This window comes from Equus asinus, chromosome 6 (genome assembly GCF_041296235.1).
Source record: "Equus asinus isolate D_3611 breed Donkey chromosome 6, EquAss-T2T_v2, whole genome shotgun sequence".
NCBI lineage: Eukaryota > Metazoa > Chordata > Mammalia > Perissodactyla > Equidae > Equus > Equus asinus.
Genome location: NC_091795.1, coordinates 44,187,369 through 44,208,288, shown reverse-complemented (window position 1 = coordinate 44,208,288; position 20,920 = coordinate 44,187,369). Strand labels below are relative to the sequence as shown.

General features: G+C 36.9%; 1 protein-coding gene across 2 annotated transcripts in view; it reads right to left on the bottom strand.

Moving 5' to 3' along the window:
- Window positions 1-20,920, bottom strand: part of GFPT1 (glutamine--fructose-6-phosphate transaminase 1) — a 57,493-nt gene that overhangs the window by 21,579 nt on the left and 14,994 nt on the right. Inside the window, exons 4-12 of one of the 2 annotated variants that reach the window (XM_070512009.1) lie at window positions 16,198-16,323; window positions 13,129-13,187; window positions 12,074-12,208; window positions 10,534-10,595; window positions 9,493-9,572; window positions 9,240-9,293; window positions 5,974-6,079; window positions 4,065-4,228; window positions 3,003-3,098 (exon numbers count right to left, since the gene is read on the bottom strand). In XM_070512009.1, coding sequence (XP_070368110.1) covers window positions 3,003-3,098; window positions 4,065-4,228; window positions 5,974-6,079; window positions 9,240-9,293; window positions 9,493-9,572; window positions 10,534-10,595; window positions 12,074-12,208; window positions 13,129-13,187; window positions 16,198-16,323 — 882 coding nt within the window. The remainder of the gene's footprint in view (window positions 1-3,002; window positions 3,099-4,064; window positions 4,229-5,973; window positions 6,080-9,239; window positions 9,294-9,492; window positions 9,573-10,533; window positions 10,596-12,073; window positions 12,209-13,128; window positions 13,188-16,197; window positions 16,324-20,920) is intronic. The other variant, XM_014836734.3, reaches the window with a different exon arrangement.

The following is a 20,920-nucleotide window of genomic DNA, read 5'->3' as shown; positions in this document are numbered from 1 at the left end:
GGTTAGACCGGCTCCCTAAACGACAAGTGATGTGAACTTTGGCAAGAGACACAGACAAGAGAGCCTCAATTTTCTTATCTTAACAACAAAAAACGGTAACAGCTATCCTGTTTATATTATAGAACTTTTATGAGAAACACATATCATAGATGAAAGTGTTTTTTAAAAATCATGACTTCTGGGGCTGGCCTAGTGGCACAGTGGTTAAGTTCACATGCTCTGCTTTGGCGGCCTGGGGTTCACGGGCTCAGATCCCAGGCGAGGACCTATACACCGCTCATAAAGCCATGTTGTGGCGGTGGCATCCCACGTACAAAAAACAGAGGAAGACTGGCACAGATGTTAGCTCAGGGACAATCTTCCTCAAGTAAAAAAGAGGAAGGTCAGCAGCAGTTAGCTCAGGGCCAATCTTCCTCACCATACACACAAAAAAACCCCATCAGGACTTCTGAAAGTTTGTCTCATTCTGTTCCCTTATAAAACAAATCTTTTTCCTGATCTTATTTCTATAAATACCATAAATAATATTTATTGCTACTCTCCCAGTTCTTTCAGTTCCACCATCTTCAACAACCCCCTCTCCTCACACAGGCAGATGCAGGTCCTGGTTTAGACTGCTGTGTTTCTCTCCTGGTCCCCACTTCCCTCCTGTTTCCACTGCTCTACCCCAGATGGAACAACGTCCTAACTGGCAACTGATCCCAGCCTCTCGCTCCTCCAGCGCAGTAAAGCTATGATCATCCCTAGCTCCTCAGTGTCTCCTAAGTCTCCTAATAGCTCTACAATTTCCACTAAGGAGGCACCCCTCCAGACGCCCCAGTTAGAATGCATTCAAGGCCCTCCTTGGTAGCTCCTCTCACTTTCTTTCCTAGACTTACTGCTCTTTACTCCTCTTCAAGTACCAAATGTGGCAGACAAACTGGACTACGTTATTATTCCACAAACAGCTTTCTGATGGTTTTTCCACTATTTCCCCCGAGCTACTGTGTTCTAACCAATTGCAATGCTCCCGTCTCATCCTCACCTATTTTAATCTTCCAGATCCTTTAAAGCCACACCTGCTTACTTCATGAAGCCTTCCTTGGCCCCAAAGCCCCTGCCCACAAACAGATTCATGCTCTCCTTTCTCTCACGTCAACATTAAACTTTACGCATTTCAACATTAAAATGTATTTCTAATGCCACTTATCATATTTTACCTTTCTTTAAGCAGATAATTATATATTCATTTCCCTTCCTATATTATAAGAACCTCAAGAAGGGGAACATATCAGAGATAACTTTCCGATGTCTCTGACATGTTCAGTATGGTGCTCTGCATGCAGATGTTCAATTCATAATTCAGCCTTCAACAAATCTCTCCTGCAAAAAAAGTCTCATGCCACTCAGAAAAGAAAAATACATAAAGACAATATTTATTCAGAGAAATCATTCTCTATCACTTAGCAGGACAGGGCTTGAAGGAGAAGATCTTTAATAATGTGCATATGACACACAGAGATTCAGGAAAAGATTTTTGCATACTTGCTATTATTTCTCAAAAACTAATTCCTAACGCTGAGAAGCTTAGCTCAAAGTTTGTCTTGTTAAACTGCTCATGATGAACGAGTAGTGTTTCGAAAACCTGATTTAGCAATGAACAGGTTAGGGACATCTTATGACCACAGACTCAGTCTCAAACTCATCTCAGCAAGGTGCACAAAACTCCTGCCACACAAGGTCTAGAGAGAGTTTCCAGAAATAAGACCAAGTTGCATTCTCACCTCTACCTTAAACATGCAGGAAGGTACAGGCTATCCCATAAGGCATCAGGCAAACACCTGGAACACCTCTGGGGAAGCTCAGACCTTTACTCACTTATAAACTGAGAGAAAATCTAGGCTGAGCAGATACAGGGAAGCTTCCCAACAAGCGACCACTCTCATTCTTCTTAGAATGTATACTGTGTCTAGGACAGACCCTGATACACAGCGGGTGCCCAATAGAGGTTTGTTGAACTAAAAAGAAGTTAAATTTTTTTAATGGTACACTGAAGGGCTTCTTTTTTCCCCCAGGAAAATCCCCCTAATACTCTCATTACTGACAATAATTTTCAAATGTGATTTTTAGTCATTTTTTATATTTTTTATAACCCTATATTGAGATACGTCATATCGCATCATATTCATCCTTTTAAAGTGTACGATTCAGTGGTTTTTAGTATAGTCAAAGTTGTGCAACCATCACCACTACCTAATTTTAGAACATTTTCATCACCCCAAAAAGAAACCCCATATCCAGGGCCGACCCCGTGGCCAAATGGTTAAGTGTGCGCACTCTGCTTCGGCAGCCCAGGGTTTCGCAGGTTCAGATCCTGGGCGCAGACATGGCACCACTCATCAGGCCATGCTGAGGTGGCGTTCCACATGCCACAACTAGAAGGACCCACAACTAAAAATATACAACTACGTACCGGGGGGCTTTGGGGAGAAGAAGGAAAAATAAAACCTTAAAAAAGAAACCCCACATCCATTTGAGCAGTCATTCTCCATTCCTTGCTCCCCTCAGCTCCTGGCAACCATTAGTTATTATTCCCTTTTTTTATTGTGACAAAATATACATAAAACAAATTTAACATTTTAACTATTTTTAAGTGTACAATTCAGTGCATTAAGCATATTCACACTGTTGTGCAACCATCACTGTCTTCCATCTCCAGAGCTTTTTCATCATCCCAAAGTGAAACTCTATACCCATGTTAAACACTAACTCTCCCTCTGCCCCTCCCCCTAGCCCCTGGTAACCACTAATCTACCCACTGTCTCTATGAATCTGACTATTCTACATACACCTCACATCAGTGGAATCATACACTGAAGGACTTTTAAAAGATGACGGGGCTCCACCGACAGCTGGCAGCCATCGTTGTTCTGTAAGGCTATAAAGAATGATGAACTTTCAGGCTGTCAATGCCAACTCCCATGGGAGACTCTGAAATAACAGAATAATTCACATGTAATTACCAGTATAGTCATCAAAGTTGACTCTTCCTCTCATGGTGTTCACAACTGACTCTGGCTGCTCAAAAATTTCCTTCTGCATAAATGAACTGAAGTTGCCTAAAGTAACATAAATTATATGATTAAAACAAAAATTAACAAACCCAAGAAAAAGAAATTTGTACATAACTAAAGATCTATCTTCTTGAACACAACCTTAGTATAAATTAAATGAAACAAAAGGTCACGTGATAGAGAACAATATTCATATATGACACTTTATCCTATGTGAAGAAAATGAGCATGTAAAAAGGAAAAAGGACTTTTATTAACTTCATGCCTGAAATATGGAATTACAGCAAAACAGGGGAGTGGAACAAGCTGAAGTTTTGGAGTCAGAACAGACCTAGGTTCAAATCATGGCTCTATCCCTTTACTAGCTAAAGGGTTCTGAGGAAATTCCTGAATCTGCAAAATAAGCACAGCACCTCCTTCACAGCATTGTAGTGGAGATTAATACAGTGAAGACTTGACATAGAGCAGTTATGCAATAAATGTTAGCTCTTATTCCCACTACAACCCCATCAGCAAGGAGGAGAATAAAAACCATCACCACAATAATCATGACAGTTAATAGCAGCAAACATTATGTAGGGCTCACTAAGTGTGTCAGGCACAGTTCTAAGGGCTTTAGATATATTAGCTCTCTTAATCCTCAACACCACCTTAATGAGGGAGGTCATATTATCCCCATTTTATACATGAGAAAACTGAAGCACAGAGAGAATAGAGAGGAATAAAGAACAGGACACAAACTATGTTTATAAAGTATCTTAAAAATATCGAGTACTATTTAAATAATCTATCTTTTTTTTAATGTTAGAAACAACAAACCATGAATTAGTTTGAAGGAGAACTACTGTGAAACCAGCTGATAATTTCTCCAAAGAATCATCCCTTTTCCTGGGGTTATCCCTTCACTAATCACGTGGAAGATTTCACTCAGCATTGTTATCAGATTGCTACACTAGGAGAGGAAGTAGAATGTATCCTTTCCATTAAGGACAACACGACAAAAACTTTCACCCTTCATGATCTGCTGGAGCTCCATCTGGAGGGTTTGCACAGCTCGTCCAGGGTGATCGCCAGCAGTTCGTTTAATTCGATGGATAGAGAGACGGCCATCCACCACTGCTGCGACATCATCATCTTCAAGAAAGATGACGCGATTGGTGTGTTCTATGACAGCACTATAAAACGTTCAAGGAGATAATGCAATCAATAATCAAGGATGATTATCACAAATAAAATATCATTAGGACACAAGGACCAAATGTAAATACAAACTGGATCATCCTGCAATATCTCTGATAACCTGATTATCAATGCCATTCCCTACAAGGGTATGAGGAGGCATTGGTCACTGCGGATAACAAATAAAAGGATCTCTGTGCAGCAATCTAAACCGAATTAGATTAGATCAGAGAGCATGGCCATTTCTCCTTCTCATTCTATCTATCACCAAGTCCTCCAATTTTAACTCCTAAATATTTCTCAAAGCTCCTCTCTATGTCTGCTACCACAAACCAGTTCAAGCTACTGTCAGCTCTCGGCTGGACGACTGCAGCAACCTCCTAACTTATCCAACTACATTCCCTCTAATCTCCCTCCATCCAGTCTCCATTTCTGCCAAAATTGATATCAAAAGGCAACTCTAATCAAGATTTCTCCTTCACCCAATAAACCACTTGACGGCTTCCCTGTGGCTCTCAGGAAAACAACAAAATGCCCTGCTGTAACCCTACCTCCTTCTCTAGCCTCACCTCCCACCAAACTTCCTGTCTCTACTCCAGCCACACTCACACCCATCCAAACTCTCACAGGCTGATCCATCTGCAAAGAATGAATGCTCTTCCCTCTACCTCTTCACCTAACTAACTCTGACTCCTTAACTTTCAGTTCAAGCATCATGCTCTTAAAGACATTTACCCATAGGAGGGTACATCACTCTGTTACAGGGATTCTGTAGCTCTTGTCACAGCTGGAATTCTATCCTTTATGATTGATTAAAATTTGTCTCCTCCATTAAGGAAGAGTTCCTTAAGGACAAGTAATCTTTTTATTTTTATTCACCATTATCTCCTGAGCCTAGCACATAGCTTTGCCAGAGAGTTCAATATGAATGTACTAGTGAATGACAAAAGGCTGTTATGTTTCTGCAATTTCCAGTTTATTGAAGCCATATCTGTCAACTCTGTAACAAACCTGCTTAACGACATCAATGACACATTTTAGCACTGACTACACACCTGCAAAAACTAAAAAACAGTGACACTTGTTTTCTCACTGAGATAATGCATTCCCTGTAGTCCTAAACTGGATCATTTTTCATTTTTAGATCCCCTTACTCTCAGGCACAATGAATGACTCAAATACTTCTTGGCAATTTGAGTGATTCCATTTTATCCTCATTACTATTAGTGTTTCATTTATAAATGCATCTAAGCATCCCACTGTATTTTTCTCTCAAAATGTCTTACTCTAGTACTATTTCCTTTATAAAAGTGATTATGCTGCAAATTACTTCTGAATTAAAAAGATAAGCGTCCACACTGGACTAAAACTACAACGGTTTAGCATCTACACTGAAATAAGTGGGATACTAAGCCACTGTACTTTTCTATCTAAAATCTCTCCTCCCTACAAAACCTGGGTAAGGCTCCGAAAAGAAGAGGAAAAATAATACAAGAGCTCAGAGTAAATACACTGGAACAAGTCTCAGACAATTATCCATTCTTGGTAAACTCACCTACGTGCTTTGAACAGGGAGATGCAGCGTTCTTAGAGCCACATCTCCAAAGAGGTCACCTACACTTCCCTAATTAACCATCTCCGGCACACCATGACTAGATTTATACAAAATGACTTCTCGGTTTCCTGTAGCAGGAAAGAAGTTTTACTGAAAATTCTCCTTGAATCAACGAAGGAAGCTCACCTTGCATCAGAAGCAAAGTAATACTCCACTGCTTTTTCCTCAACAGGGAAGAGGCAGGTTGTGCTGTCCACACGGGAGAGATTGCAGCTCCCTTTCTTGTCTTTCCCTGGAGCACAGGGTTAACAGTGATCAGCAAACATGTAGGAAACCATGGCCAATATTTAAGCATATGTAGTTTTCTACAAAATCAACAAAAAACCATAGCAACACAAAACAATTTCAGCAATTTAAAAATGCCAGGTAGATCACCTTATTTCCATGCAATAAGCCAAGAACAACAACAGACAAAAGGTGTAGAGTGAAATAGCAACTACTAAAGAAAGCGTGGCAGGTAACAGTGCTAATGTAAATTTTTAATGTAATATTTCATTTCCAAGTAAAAGGCAAATAATTCATTAATATCACTAATTTTTTTAATCAAAAGTATGTATAGCCTAATCTTAATTTAACTTTATACAAAACTTGATGGAATTAATACATTTGTATATCTAAACTTATCATAAAAATTACATTAAAAATATCAAAATTATGCAATGAAAGTAAAATGAAGGCTAGTTGCATATTAATATTTATCTCATAACAAAACTCTAGATTTTAACAGTAAGTCAGCATAACAAATCAAGTTGTTGTCTATGCATTCTGATTTAAAAACAAACAAAGTACTTATAACTCTCTAACCATGATATACCATATGTGGCACATACTGCTAAGGACTGAAAATATAAATTCAGAACCTCGCCTTTCTTAAAATTGGATCTTCTTACATGTCTTTTAAGTCAGGAAAAAGATGGTGCTTTTGCAATGACAGTATCTTTTTCATTCTAACACTTTAGAATTCTGGCATCTCTACTTAATTTGTCAAGTCATTGATGAATTTTTTTTTCCTTTTTGCTCATTTTCAACTAAAGTCAAAACTGGAAAGCATACTGAAAGTTTGACAAATTAGCCAAATATAGAAAAAAAAACTATTAATTGAAGACTATTTAAATGTCACAGAGACAAAAGCACCTTTCTCCAAGATCAGGATATAGTAGACCTTATAACCTATGGACATAAATGCCAGAGAATACCATAAATATACTTGTAAAAACTCATGTCTATCCTCTAAAATGCTTGTCTATAAAGACTTGGTAGTAATTATTCTTAAAAATATACATCCAAAGTTCCCCCCCAATCCATGATTATTTGGTGTGTGTTAGGCATGAAATCAAAACAGCTCTTCCCATCCAAATTCAACAGCAGAAAAGATACCACACTTTAAGAAATAAATACAAGATGACATTCTAGAAAAGATAACACTATAGAAAGATAAAAGACATCAGCATTTGCCAGGGGCTGGGAATGGGACAAGGGCTGACTACAAAGGGGCGCTGAAGGGAACTTTCTGGGAGATGGAGTTGTCCTGTATCTTGATTGTGATGGTAGTTACACAACTGTTTGCATTTGACAGAACTCAGGAAATTGTACATAAAAAGACTGAACTTTATTGTGTGTAAAAAAGTGAATTTTAAAATACGTAAAAAAATAAAATTTAAAAATAAGTAAAACGAACACCTACACTTTTTAAATAAATACCACTAGCTTTGGTTAAAAAATATTCTTATAGAGGCGGGCCCTGTGGCTGAGTGGTTAAGTTCATGCGCTCTGCTTCAGCGGCCCAGGGTTTCCCTGGTTCAGATCCTAGGCGCGGACATGGCACCACTCATCAAGCGATGCTGAAGCGGCGTTCCACATGCCACAACTAGAAGGACCCACAACTAAAAGTATACAACTATGCATTGGGAAGCTTTGGGGAGAAAAAGGAAAAATAAAATTTTTTTTAAAATCCTCATAGAGTTTTACTATATTCTTTCTCCAAATATTGGTTATTTCATTATTCAAGTAACATGGTATATTTAATTACATGAGGTATCATTGCCTATTTAAATTAAAAAATCATTACTAGTATACTTGACATCTATATGACTCTTACAATCTATAAAATGTCTTCCAATACACTATCCCATCTGATTTAAGTGGAATACAATTATCATCATCCTGCTTTATTTGATCAGTGGTTACACCTGGAGAAAATAGGAAAAGCCTGAAAGCCAGTCCAGTATTTTCCCCTTTACAGAGCCTAAGAGGCTACACTATTTAAACTAAACTCTGCTGAGCCACACATTATCTACATACTAGGAGCTAGAGAAATAAGGGTCACTAAAACACAATCCCTGACCTCAAAAAGATCTATCTCCTGATAAATTTTTCTTCCAACATTTTAAGACCTTAACCAGTGTTTTTCCATTGTTGCTAAAAGCAGGTTAAGGCAAGTACAAAGTAACATATCGGTAATATACACACAAGCAGAATTATTAACAGAAATCTGGAACTCTGGCTCCAAAACCTGTAGACTAGTTTTTCTTCTGAAAAGGGAGGGAGGGGAAGAGGAAGATAAGAAATCTAGTATCTCAGGATTTAAGGTTATTTGAGAAAATAACTTTCTGCTCTTGATAAAATAGTGAAAGCAACAACTATCTAAAGATGAATAGGTTTAGAGTACTTTGCTAAATTTTTTTCAAGAAACCAAGAATTATATATTAACAATAATGGGTTTCAATTTCCTGAAGCTGTCACTCCCTGTCTTTTATATGGAAAGATTTTAGTAATAAGTAAACGGAAAGAGCACACTCGTTTTTTTTTTCTGTCTTATTATATCAGTAAAATGATTCACAGTTTGCATAGCTGAAAGTCCTATAAAAAAATAAACTTCAAGCATAAATTTAAAAAGAACAATAATTCCTAATTCAAACAGAGCCAATCAAGTATATTGAATGTAAATCTAAAAGTGAAATGTCATGCATAAAATAAAAACCATTTAAACATATTTCAGTTAAAAGTTAGGCTAACTTAAACAACTACCCCTGAATTCAATCTATAAGAGCCTATACAAAATGTCTTCCTAATCTTAGCACCTTATTGATAAGAATGTATCCTACATGATTTTAATTTAAAACAAAGAAAAAAACTTTACAATTTCAACTATTTTCTCAAATCTCAGAGATTTTAAAGAAACAAATTATTAAAAGCAGTTTTCTAAGTGCCAAAAGCAGACAGACAAAATACACTCTGCAAATTAGAAAAATAACGTCAAAATATATTTCCCCATAAAATAAGCACATTTTTAGAGGCCCGGCACATTCATTCACTCCAAGAACAAAGAATTAGTAAAGAATGAACAAAAGAGGATAAGATTCCTCCCCATCCATGCAGTGTGCATTTCCCACCTCTTTCTCCCTGTGATCCCCACCGTGTGAATTGTGATCCAAAATGAGTCCTAGCTAAGGATATACAACAGAAAAAAATTCTACTCGTCAGAGAAATCAGAAAAAGAAATCCTTTTCATGTCTAGACAGAACTATAAATATGAGTGGATCTAACCAAAGGGGGATTTATTTCAATTTAAGGAAAACAATTCTTTATATCTCCTGTACTCAATTGATACATTTCCCCATGGCCTGATACAGGAACAGTTTTTACCTGTTCTGTAGAGTATTGGAATGTGATCGGTAGAGAGTTTATGTTCACTTCGAACACCAATCAACAGAGGGCTGCCTCGTCTGTAAGTACAAAATCAAACAAAATTAAAACATTTTTATAATGCCCTAACGATACAAAACTTAAATTTGACGAAGGAACACTCTTCAACTAATGTTTAAATTTTCCCTCTAAGCTCAACTTCAGATATAACAAAAGAATGACATAAACAGAATTTTTAAAAAATATTCAATAACAGAGGCTGGCAAACTACGACTGACAGGCCAGCTTTGTCTGTTTTTATTGGCACCCAGCCATGCCCATTTTTTTACATGTTTTCTACGGCTGCTTTCACACTACAAGAGCAAAACTGAGTAGCTGCTACAGAGGCCACATGGCCGAGAAAGCCTAAAATATTTACTATCCAGTCCGTTACAGAAAGTATGCCAACCCCTTTTCTGTAACAATGTGTTTGAAATTTCTCTCCTTTTTAACGTTAAATGAAACCTTTCTTTTGATATATGAACAATATAAGAATGTGTATCCCCTTCTCCTTAGTCACCCTGCCTTTGTATTAAAGACAGCTCTCTCTTAGCAAATCTTAGGGCTCCTCACTGTTCTAAAAAGAACTTCATGATCAGGCTTAAACATCTTAGCAAAAGTAGTGAAAGTACAATTATCTAGGACTTGGTCTAGAATACATAATTCCAAAAAATATGGATAAAGTTAATGTTTTGGGCCTGAAATTAGAGAATATTCAATATCCAAATTTACAAAGTAATAATGGTGCCCCACTACAGACAAAAGGTCAATTAAAAATGCCAAAATGTATTTGCTTTATCAAGATATTCTGTTAAATGGAAGAGTGATAAGACAATAGACAAGAAGGAGCACACAAAAATAAACATACTAACGCAAATGTCTCTAAGAAAGGGAAGAGCCTTTAAAGTGAAGGGTCATTTATAGTATACAGAAAATAAACGTAATTCAAAACTTTCAGAATACATATAATTATTAGTCATTATTAAATTTATATTTATTTACCTTGTGCCAACTGCCTGGCCAGGAAAATGGACACTTTTAAAGACAAGTGCAAAAGCACCTTCCTACAGAGGAAAAAAAATGCATTAGCAATATATATTATAATCAGTTATCAGAAATGCCTAAAACATACTGGCTTCAGCACAGAAATTTTTTGTTCACACAACTGCTCTTTTGCACTAGTTTATAAATAAATCTAAATTTTAGGTAGACACTTACTCCTGAGTTTTGGTGTAGCCAACAGCTACTTTATAACCAAGCCTACTTTTGAAATTGGCTCAACAGATAACAGCTCCAAAACAGACTACTTTAAAAGTCACCTTTGTACACACTACCGACATTTCCCAATAGACACATCATATTTCCCGTACATGCGTTGGTAAGGGGAAGAAAAAAGATCCCAAGCTCAATATCCAAAACCCATTCTCTGGCCCAGTAATTTTATACCACTGTTAACTTTCACTCTTTTTCACCTTGACATTGGAGATATGAATGTATACACAATGACAATTATTAACATGCACACTATACCACCCCTCAACCCAACCTCCTCAGGGGCAGAATCTAAGGAAATCAAGAATGAATAAAGAGGGAACATGAGGTAGGAGAGTGAAGGAACCACCACAGAACACAAACCGGGCTATACAATGAGTAGAAACAAGAAAAAGCTGGGACGGCACACTACTCTGCCTTGAGTAAAGGGAAGAAACAGGCCTCTATTTTCTCCAGCTTCCTGACTCCTCTTTTTATGCTGCAGACATAATAAGATTTGGGTGGAGGTGGGAGGCAAGGGTTGGACATTCAGAGAGAAGTAAAGGCTTTTAAATGGGAAAGCCAGAGTTATGAGTGGAGAAGGGTTGGAAATCATGATGCATTTGGACTTCTGTGGATCTTTGATATCTTCAATCTTTAATTAGGGCAATTGGGATGGGATCAAAAAGAACACCACTTTTCTCTTGGACTGGGAAATACTTTCCTACATAGGTATAAGGCCAAGGAAAAATCCCCAGAAGGAAAAAGAAGGAGTTGACTCTACTGGCTCAGAGACATGCAGACATAATCCCAGAATAAAAAATGTGCATTTCACTGGAGCTACCCTTGTGCTATGTTACTGACAGAAGAACACTTGAGCAAGCAGGAAGCAAGAAAGTGATGAACCCCCCCGACTGTGTGTGTTGTGTAAATGTTTGCGTGTGATAAATATGGGTTTGTTGGTGAGTATGCATAGTTTTTGGACAAACTGTTTGATCTGGGATTATTTTTAACTCCTATGACACTAAACTATAGTGAAAGAATTAGAATTCTAAGTGTGTGTGGGAAGGAAGGGGTCAATTAGTCAAAAAACAGTCTCCCAAAATAATTCAAGCGGAATAGTTATTGTATTCAACTTTCTGGGATATCATACCACAGTTATGGTATTCAACTTTTGGTAAATAAAAGTCAAAAATACTTAAGAAATTAGCGTAATTCCTGTTTATCAAATTTAAAGAGTTTATGGTGATTAATGTTGGAAATAATTGTCTTTAAAAGTGTGGTTTAATACCAGTTGTTGGATAACTCTCTCCACCAAGGTAGTAAAACTGGTATCTTGACTTTCCCGATTGTCATACATGTACTTAACAAGCTTGGCAATTGTCTCTGTGTCTGTTTCAGATTCAAAGTCATAGCCTTTGCTTTCCTGTAATTAGAAAGAAAAAAAATTGACACATTTAAGGAAATATTTATAATATCCAAATCTTTTCTATAGAATTTTTTCCTGAAAAATCTCACTAATCAACTTCTGATCTTTTTTTCACCACTGTAGCCCATTACCCACTGTTCAGAATTAAGGTCACCATCTAATTATAGTGAACCCAAAACAGTGAGGTATTCTATATAACTGAACATACACTCATCATTATATAAATCTATATATGCCACATATGAATTAAATAAATTTTAAATAATTAAAATATAAAGAAATATAACAGTCATGAAACACTAATTCCATAATGAATACAACGATTCTTTCTTTAATGATGATGTTGCACTGGCCAATACAACAGCCATCAGCTGTATGTGGCTATTTAAACTGATTAAAGTGAAATAAAATTTCAAATTTAGTTCCTCAGTCATACTAGCTCAACAGCCAAATGTGGATACTGGATAGTACAGATAGAGAAGGTTTCCGTCACTGAAGAAAGTTCAAGTGGACAGCCCTGAGAAGGCACTCACGCAGGTCATCATCATGACCTTTACTACATAGTACACAGCTTTTAAGGCCCAGAACCTTCATTTACTCTGTCCTAGATCACGTATCCTAGAATCTTTTGAAAATGACAAACAAGGTCTTTTCACAAGCAAAAGAAGTTCCCCCAAAATTCCAAATTTTACTTGAGCTTTTGGGTCACATAATAAAGCATTTCCTTTTCATATAAGAAAAAAAATGTTCCACTGTCAACAAAGAAAACTCTGATAAACCACCACACCCTTGTAACTGCCTTAGGAATTACCTGATCATACCTAGGTAGTGTTTACTGCACACCCTAACCAAAAACTTCACTGTTCTCGTTAGACGTATTCTCAAAGACTGGTGTCTTTTTAGGTCACTTTACTTACCAGAAACTTTTTCAAGTCTTTGTAGTTGGTGATGATTCCATTGTGAATAACAATAAATTCTAAAAGAGATAAAAGCATTGATGACAAAACATTATAGGCCTAGTAAACACTTTAAATAGCCATTACTGTTGATAGATTTTTCTCAAGTCAAAAAATTTGTCAAACTTATACTTCCAGGTGTAATCAAGTACTATCTACTTTTCATTACCAGACCTCAGGTAGATCAGCAGCATAGTTAATGTGGATTAGTGGAAGCACACAGTGTTAGGGAGGCGGATATAGTGCCGGAACTACAATAAACTGGGGTATAGAGCCATCAGCTTGAGTTGTGGCTAAACTACTAACCCAATGTCACCACATGAAAGGAGCAAGATTACTGGGCCTGTTTCCTCGCTGGCAAAATGAGGGGGCTCAACTAAATAACTATTATTCTCGCTTCTTTGTTCATTCCTTCTTGTGCATAAAACATTCTTAAGTTTAAAGAGAAAGGCTTTCAAACTAAAATAATTATCTGATTTATACTAAATGAGTTTAAGAACTAAAGATAAGAAGTTACTAAGAAAAACCAGTTATTCAGTTCTAGAGTTAAATTTATTTATCTGAGGTCCAGATAATTACTAAAACGTCAGATAAATGAATGTTAAAATCAAATTCCAAGATCAAAGACATATGGTAGTGGGATAATTTTTACCCTTTTTGATTAAATAACTTTGAAATATCTAAGTCTGGGTAATCAAGAGTTGAAAATATTATTTTTAGTCATTGACAGTATATGTAAAGACTACAAATGTGGACTTATTTAAATTTCATGTAAGTCAGGAGAGAAATCACCACTAAATTCAATTTTGTATTAAATTATCAAAAATTTTTTAATATATTTAAAGATCTGACATTTTGGTTCGATATTAAATGAGCTTGAATTGAATGCATTACAAACCAAGTAAAAAATAAACATTTCTATTAGATTTTTAAGAAAAGATTATACCATGAAATACTACAAAAATAAATCTAAAATAATTTTTAATGGTAGAACACAGAGAATCATAAATAGCCCATAGCTGATATAAAGCCTTAAATTAAAGCCAAATTCTCAAAACATAATCTAGATCTAAGTTTTCAGGAATCTTTTATAAAGGCCTTGTCAGTATTAAGTTTGGGTGGTTATTAGCATTCTAATCCGATTCAGTAATAATTATGTGAAGCACAAGAAACCTAAAAACGCAACTTCTGAATTAAACTATAAAATCTTATCTCAAAAGGGATATATACACTACATACATCTATACATATATAGATGTATGTATTTGCTTGTTTTTAAAAACGGAAGAACAGACACTAAAATATTTTTTGAACGGTTATCTGCAGAGAGAGATGGAATAAGGAAGAGGAAATAAGATACAAACTAGACTTATTTTAGTATGCTTCTTTTACAGGCGTGACCTCAGAACTACACAAATATTTTAAACAGTTAAATAAAATTAATGTTTAAAGAAAATCAATCCCTAAAACTCAAAATAAAATAAAACATTAACATAGTGCTGTATCCAGCTGGCAGCACAACCACATAGAAAAAGATTATTCCAAGTGACTCTAAAACACAGTAATTTGATTATTCATCCCTAGAGAGACATACCCTAAGGACAAAAAAACCAATTAACAAAAAAACAGTAACCATACTTGTTATAGTAGTGTTGGTATCATGATTCTGTAGTATATACATCATGTGAGAGATCAAGTAAGTGTGTTGCTGGTGTAAGAACTAAGTTTTTAGGTGTGATTGAAAGGAAATACACAGATCAATGAGGTCAAGTAAAAACCTTACAGCACTGGATTTGAACTGTAGTTGTGTTTTACCTTTAAATGTATACGTGCATGTGTGCACACACACAGAGGTAAATATATTTCCTAGCTCTGCCCACTGAAAAGGCCTAGATGCAGTGAGCATTTCTAGGACCTGTTTACAGTCTTTAAATATCATTTCCACTAAAAGGAACTATGGCTCCTTAGAGGAACGGCTGATTTCAGGTCTGGAGCAGGATTAGATGAACCTGGAACATCTTGACCTACCAGAAAATAACAGACTATTGAGCCTACTGGGTCACATCAAAAGTACTCAGAAGCCAATGTGAAAAATCTCCCAATGGCCTAAGATGGGAAAAATTGTGCATCAACATAGACAATTATTTCAGTGTTTTGAAACAAATGAAATACTTTAAATGCATGAGTTTACACCAATAAAAAAGGAACTCATTGTTCATCTCAGAATATTAGAAACCACTTCATTTTTGAGAAATGGTAAATAAAGGGGGGGAAAAAATGAAACATTTATTCTGCCTTTCCTATACAATCTGTACTTCAAGGTAACCAAGCAGTTGATATGAAGAAGTTTCTCTTTATAGAAGTATTTGAGACATAAGTGAAGAAAGAATGATAGTATTAGACTAGCACCATTCTACAACCCCTAAAGAAAGAAAGAATCTTGGCAACGATCATCAATGGCCACTAACAGCACAAAAAGAAAAACATCCAAACATTATATACCTCCAGATGTTAAGACCATACCAATTTATAATAAACAGAAGGGAGAGAGAAACATGTTAAATGACACCCCGGATACAAGCAATTAGCAAGATCTAGACTGCTGGAAACTCTGTAGGACAAACAAGGGTAAACAGCCAAGAAAAAGGACAGAAAGGGAGCAGTGCCTTAAAGCAGTGCCTTAAGAGACTTAAGAGACACATCAATCTACTAAGTCCTTATCTTTTACAGATACACACTTAAATATTTACAAATTAAATGCTATGAGATCTAGTTATCTGTGATCTATCTATCTATATGATATCTATTGGTTTGAAAATACTCTTCATGGGGCAGTAGACATAAACATCACTGATCATGTATTGTTAAATGTTAAAGCTGGGTGATGGATACATCAGGTTCTGCATGCTCTCTACTTCTGAATATGTTTGAAATTTTACACGTTAAAATAATGAAAACATAAAAGCCATCATTCTTCTCCCGTTATTGGCCCTCTACAATCCTTCCAAAGCATGCAGCATCTGTCCATACCATTATTTTTATCAGAGCGCTGGGGATGGCTATTGACTGGACTGGGTTCGCCATGTGTTGCCCAACGGGTATGAGCTATTCCAAGGTGTACGTCAAATTCTATATCCAAATCCATATCCTGTTGTTCTAAAGAAGATATAACAAAAGATTCCAATATTAAATCATGTTGTAGAGATGATGCTACAAGCTATATTTATATATAATTATTACAGTGCTACTCACCTGGAATATACAATTATTAAAACTGATGATCAGGCATATTCAAAATAGTAATTAAAAGACTTAGAGAGGTTAATGCAGCCAAAATATTTAGGGTGAATGGTTCCAATAACAACCAAAAAACTATATACAAAGAGATAAAGCAAATGTGACAAAATGTTAACAATTTGTAAAGCCAGATGAAATATAGAGGTGATTAATGTACTATTCTTTCAACTTTTCTGGAGTCTTGGAAATTTTCAAATTCAAGAGTTAAGGACAAAAAGAGTTAACGTGATTTTTAAAAATCTATATTTAATCCTTGCCTTGGAAAAAAATCAGTATCATTTTAATTAGACATGTAAAAATAAATTCATTCTCTCAATGTCACACAACCTTATGACTGCAATTTCTTTGGTCCCCAGTAAATGTAAACATATCTCACAATATAAACTGCAATTATGGAGCACTTCCAAAATCAAAGAACAGGTTCTCAAGAACAGAGCAACACTATGAAAGTATGGGGTTACAGATTGATGCTCCTTTATCTTGAAAAGCAGCTTTCTAATTCCTTTTCCCTATGAGCTGTCTCTTCTTGCTTCTTCCAGAAAAAAAATGGACAGTTCTAGTTATTTACTAATAATGCCCTCCTTCTAATTTCCTAAATATAAAATTCATTTGGCTAAGAAACTAGATAATAAAGCTTGTGAGAATTAGGTCTAAATCAAGAACAAATTGCTCAGAAGTCTGAATAGGAAAGTCCATGCACTTTAGCACACACTCGCTGTGGTTTTTATACTGGCTAATGAGAGGTCATTCTAAAACACAAATCTGATTAGGAAATAAGGCTTAAAATCCTTGAACAGACTTGCATTGCTTAAAAAAGTGGTTTATATCCCTACTGCACATATGAATAATCCTAAACCCAGTCACAGGGATTTGCAAAAAGATCCTCAAATTCTAACACACAACTAGAGAGCCACTTTTCTCAAGATAAAGCTCCAACACCTTTTCATGGCATACAAGGTCCTTCACCATCTGCCCCCCACCTACCTTTCCATCCACATCTCCTACCCCTCTCCAATTACTAGCTCTCAACACACCTTTTACAAATAACAGCTAACATCTACTGAGAACTTACTTTGTGCTAGGTTGTAGGGACTCCTCACCACTCTCTCCCTATCACTGTGACTCCAGTCACCATCATCTCTCGCCTTGACTACTTCAACAGAATCCTAACTGTTCCCCCTGTGTCCAATCCTCCCTCTGTACAACCTAGTCTTTGCACGCCAACCAAAGTGATCCTTTCAAATCAGAAGTCAGATCATGTCACTCCCCTACACACCGTTTTCCAGTGGTTTCCCATGACATGCATAGTAAAATCCATCGTCCTTGAGACACTACCTGACCCAGCCCTCAGCCACCTCTCTAGCTTCATCTCCTGCCACTCTCCCCCTCCCTCGCTGTGCTCTGGCCCCACTAACTTTCAGCCATAAGCAGCCCAAGCCCACACGGGGATTTGTACGTGGTGTTCCCTCTGCCTAGAATTCTTCTTTCAGACAATCACATGGTCTCTGCTCAAATGTCACCTCTACCATATATTTTCTTCATAGCACTAATCACTACCTAACATTATATATTTGTTTGTTGTCTAGCCATCTCACTAAACAGTAAGTTCCATCAGGGCAGAGGGTTTGCCTATCTTGTTCTCTGTTTTGTCTTCAGGGCCTAGAACAATGGCTGGTATATAAAAGGCATCCAATACATATTCATTCGTTATTGAATCCTCACATTACACTGTGAGGTGGGTACTTAATGTCTCCACTTTACAGGCAAAGAAACTGAGGCTCAAAGAAGTCACAGAAGCTGCCATAGGTCATAGTTAAGAGGAAAGAGAGAGAGGATTTGAACCCAAATCTGTGACTCCAGAGCCTAAGATAAAACCACAATGTGGTACTCTGCTGTACTATTACATTTGTGACAAGTTAACCTGGCTTCCATCAGAATTTGAGTTCTACAAAAGCAGTAGCCTGCCTTATTATCTTTGAATCCTAAGCACTAAGAGCTAAATAAGGCAGATACTCAAATTTTTATTGGATAGCTCACTCAATGAACGGATAACATCATCAATCTATCTTTCCTAGCTTACCTGTGTTCTGAATAATTAGGGTGACCTGATAAATAACCTTCAGAAAAGTAAAGGATTACTGTGTATCACTATTTAACAGGCTAATGTAAGCAATGAAAATATCTGACTCGTTTTCAGGCTGACTATAATTAAAGCAGCATCTCTCCACACATGCTGGCAAGCCACACTGGAGAAAGTAACAAGAGTCTGTAAATTGAATCCATTTCAAATTTACAGTAATTACCATACCCATTTCACTGCTGCCAAAGGAATATTATCTAATGTCTAATAAGAAAAAATCACTGCTATGACAATAAGCACATTCCTTGTAACAACTATTTCCTACGTTTTATAAATGAATCATGACTTCTAACCCCTGACTCTTCCTTATTCAATGTTACCCCTGTTCTAAAGCCCTCTGTTGAACCTTAAGTCTAGATAACCCCCACACTCAGTTTTCTCTTCTCCCCCCAGCCCCTAAGCTGCTAAGCAACATTGAAGAAAGTCACAAAATTCTGTAAATTGAGTCCATTTCAAGTTCATGGTAATTACCAAGCCTATTTCACTGATGTCATTTAAGGAACATGGATCCATGCTCCTTATTCATTAAGTTGACAGCTCATTCAATTCCACAACAGCTCAAGACATCTTTTCTACTCTCCTCATTCCTCAGTCCTACCTACAGTCCCTCAATTTCCACTTCTCTCAGCTTTTTGCCCTCACCTCATAACTCTGTTTTACTTAGCTTTTCTTTTACCTTTGACTCCTGTAAAGGCTAACTCCCCCACCTATGCCTTGATGTTCTGAAGCTATAATCCCTCAATACCTTTCTTATTTGATCTTCTATCTTCCCACCACCTTCACGCTCAAGGCTTCCTGCCCTCTGCGTACCTTTTCTCAGATGTCATCCTTCTGTCTCTTTTTCTTAATAGTTCAAACATTTAAATTTGCTGGCAATAACACTCAAATACCTATACCCAGAGATATCACACGTTAGCATACAGCCATTTGTGTTTTACATATTCTCTAAGATATAAACTGTAGGAAAACCTTTAATTATTGTCACTCCCGAGAACAGTAGCCCTGCCTTTGCCCCAAAACTCACTGTCTTTACTGCCAACACCATATAATGACAGTACCTAATTCTCTGTATTTGAATTTCCTCATCTGCAAAATGACGATGATAATTTTACCTACTTCATGAGTAATAATGAGGAATAAATGAGTTAACACACAGAAAGCACTTACAAGAGTGCCTGAGACCCAGAAAGCAATCGATAAATGTTAGCTATTATTTTCAAGGTCAGAGTTGCCAATACCTCTTACTCCACCAATCTAATGGCCTTTTCTTTTCTGAGATATATTCCTTCCCTTTTGTTTTAACAGGTCAAACATATTAAAACTCACTGGGAATAATAAAATAAACATCACAAACATCCAAATATCTATACCTAGAGTTAACAAATGTTAACATCTAGCCATTTGAGCTTTAGATCTTTTTTAAGATATAAAATGTAAAAATGTAGTTGAGGGGCCGGCCTGGTGGCACAGCTCAAGTTCACACATTCCGATTCACTGGCCCGGGTTTTGCCAGTTCGGATCCCGGGTGCGGACATGGCACTGCTTGGCAAGCCATGCCGTGGTAGGCGTCACACATATAAAGTAGAAGAAGATGGGCACGGAGGTGAGCTCGGGGCCAGTCGTCCTCAGCAAAAAGAGGAGGATTGGCAGCAGTTAGTTCAGGGCTGATCTTCCTCCAAAAAAAAAAAAAAATGCAGTTGATACCTCCTTTATACCCTGCCCCATCTCATTCCTCCCAGAGGATTCTCAAGTTGATGTACAGCTTTCCTACCTGTACTGTTAGACTTCTATTATGCTAATATGTGTTCATAACTGATAGTATTCTTTTGTGTTTTTTAAGTGGTCCTACACTTTACAGATCCTTTTGCAGGTTGCTCTTTTCACTCAACATCAGGTTCCCAGGAATTATCCACGTCCCCACATGCAGAACCAGATCACTCCTTTCAAAAGCTACATGTGGTCATGTAGTATCATTACAACCAATTCTCCTATTCCCTTACTGGTAGACATTTAGGCTGTTTCTAAATTTTGCTGCAATCGATCTTGTCATGTCTCCTCACCCACAGGGTATTTTTCAAGTATACGCCCAAGAGTGGAAAGAGCTTAGTCACAGGTATAGGCATCTCCCCTTTAAAGATTGTTAGACTGCTCTTCAAAGTGATTTATCAGTTACAAATTCATCAGCAATGTCTACAAGTTCTCATTTCTCCACTACTTCCTGACTTTCCCACAGGAAAGGAGGAGGTATATTTCAACAGGTTGACATCCAAACCTTGTGATTCTAGTCATAATCTGCCCTTCCAGCCTCCCATACCT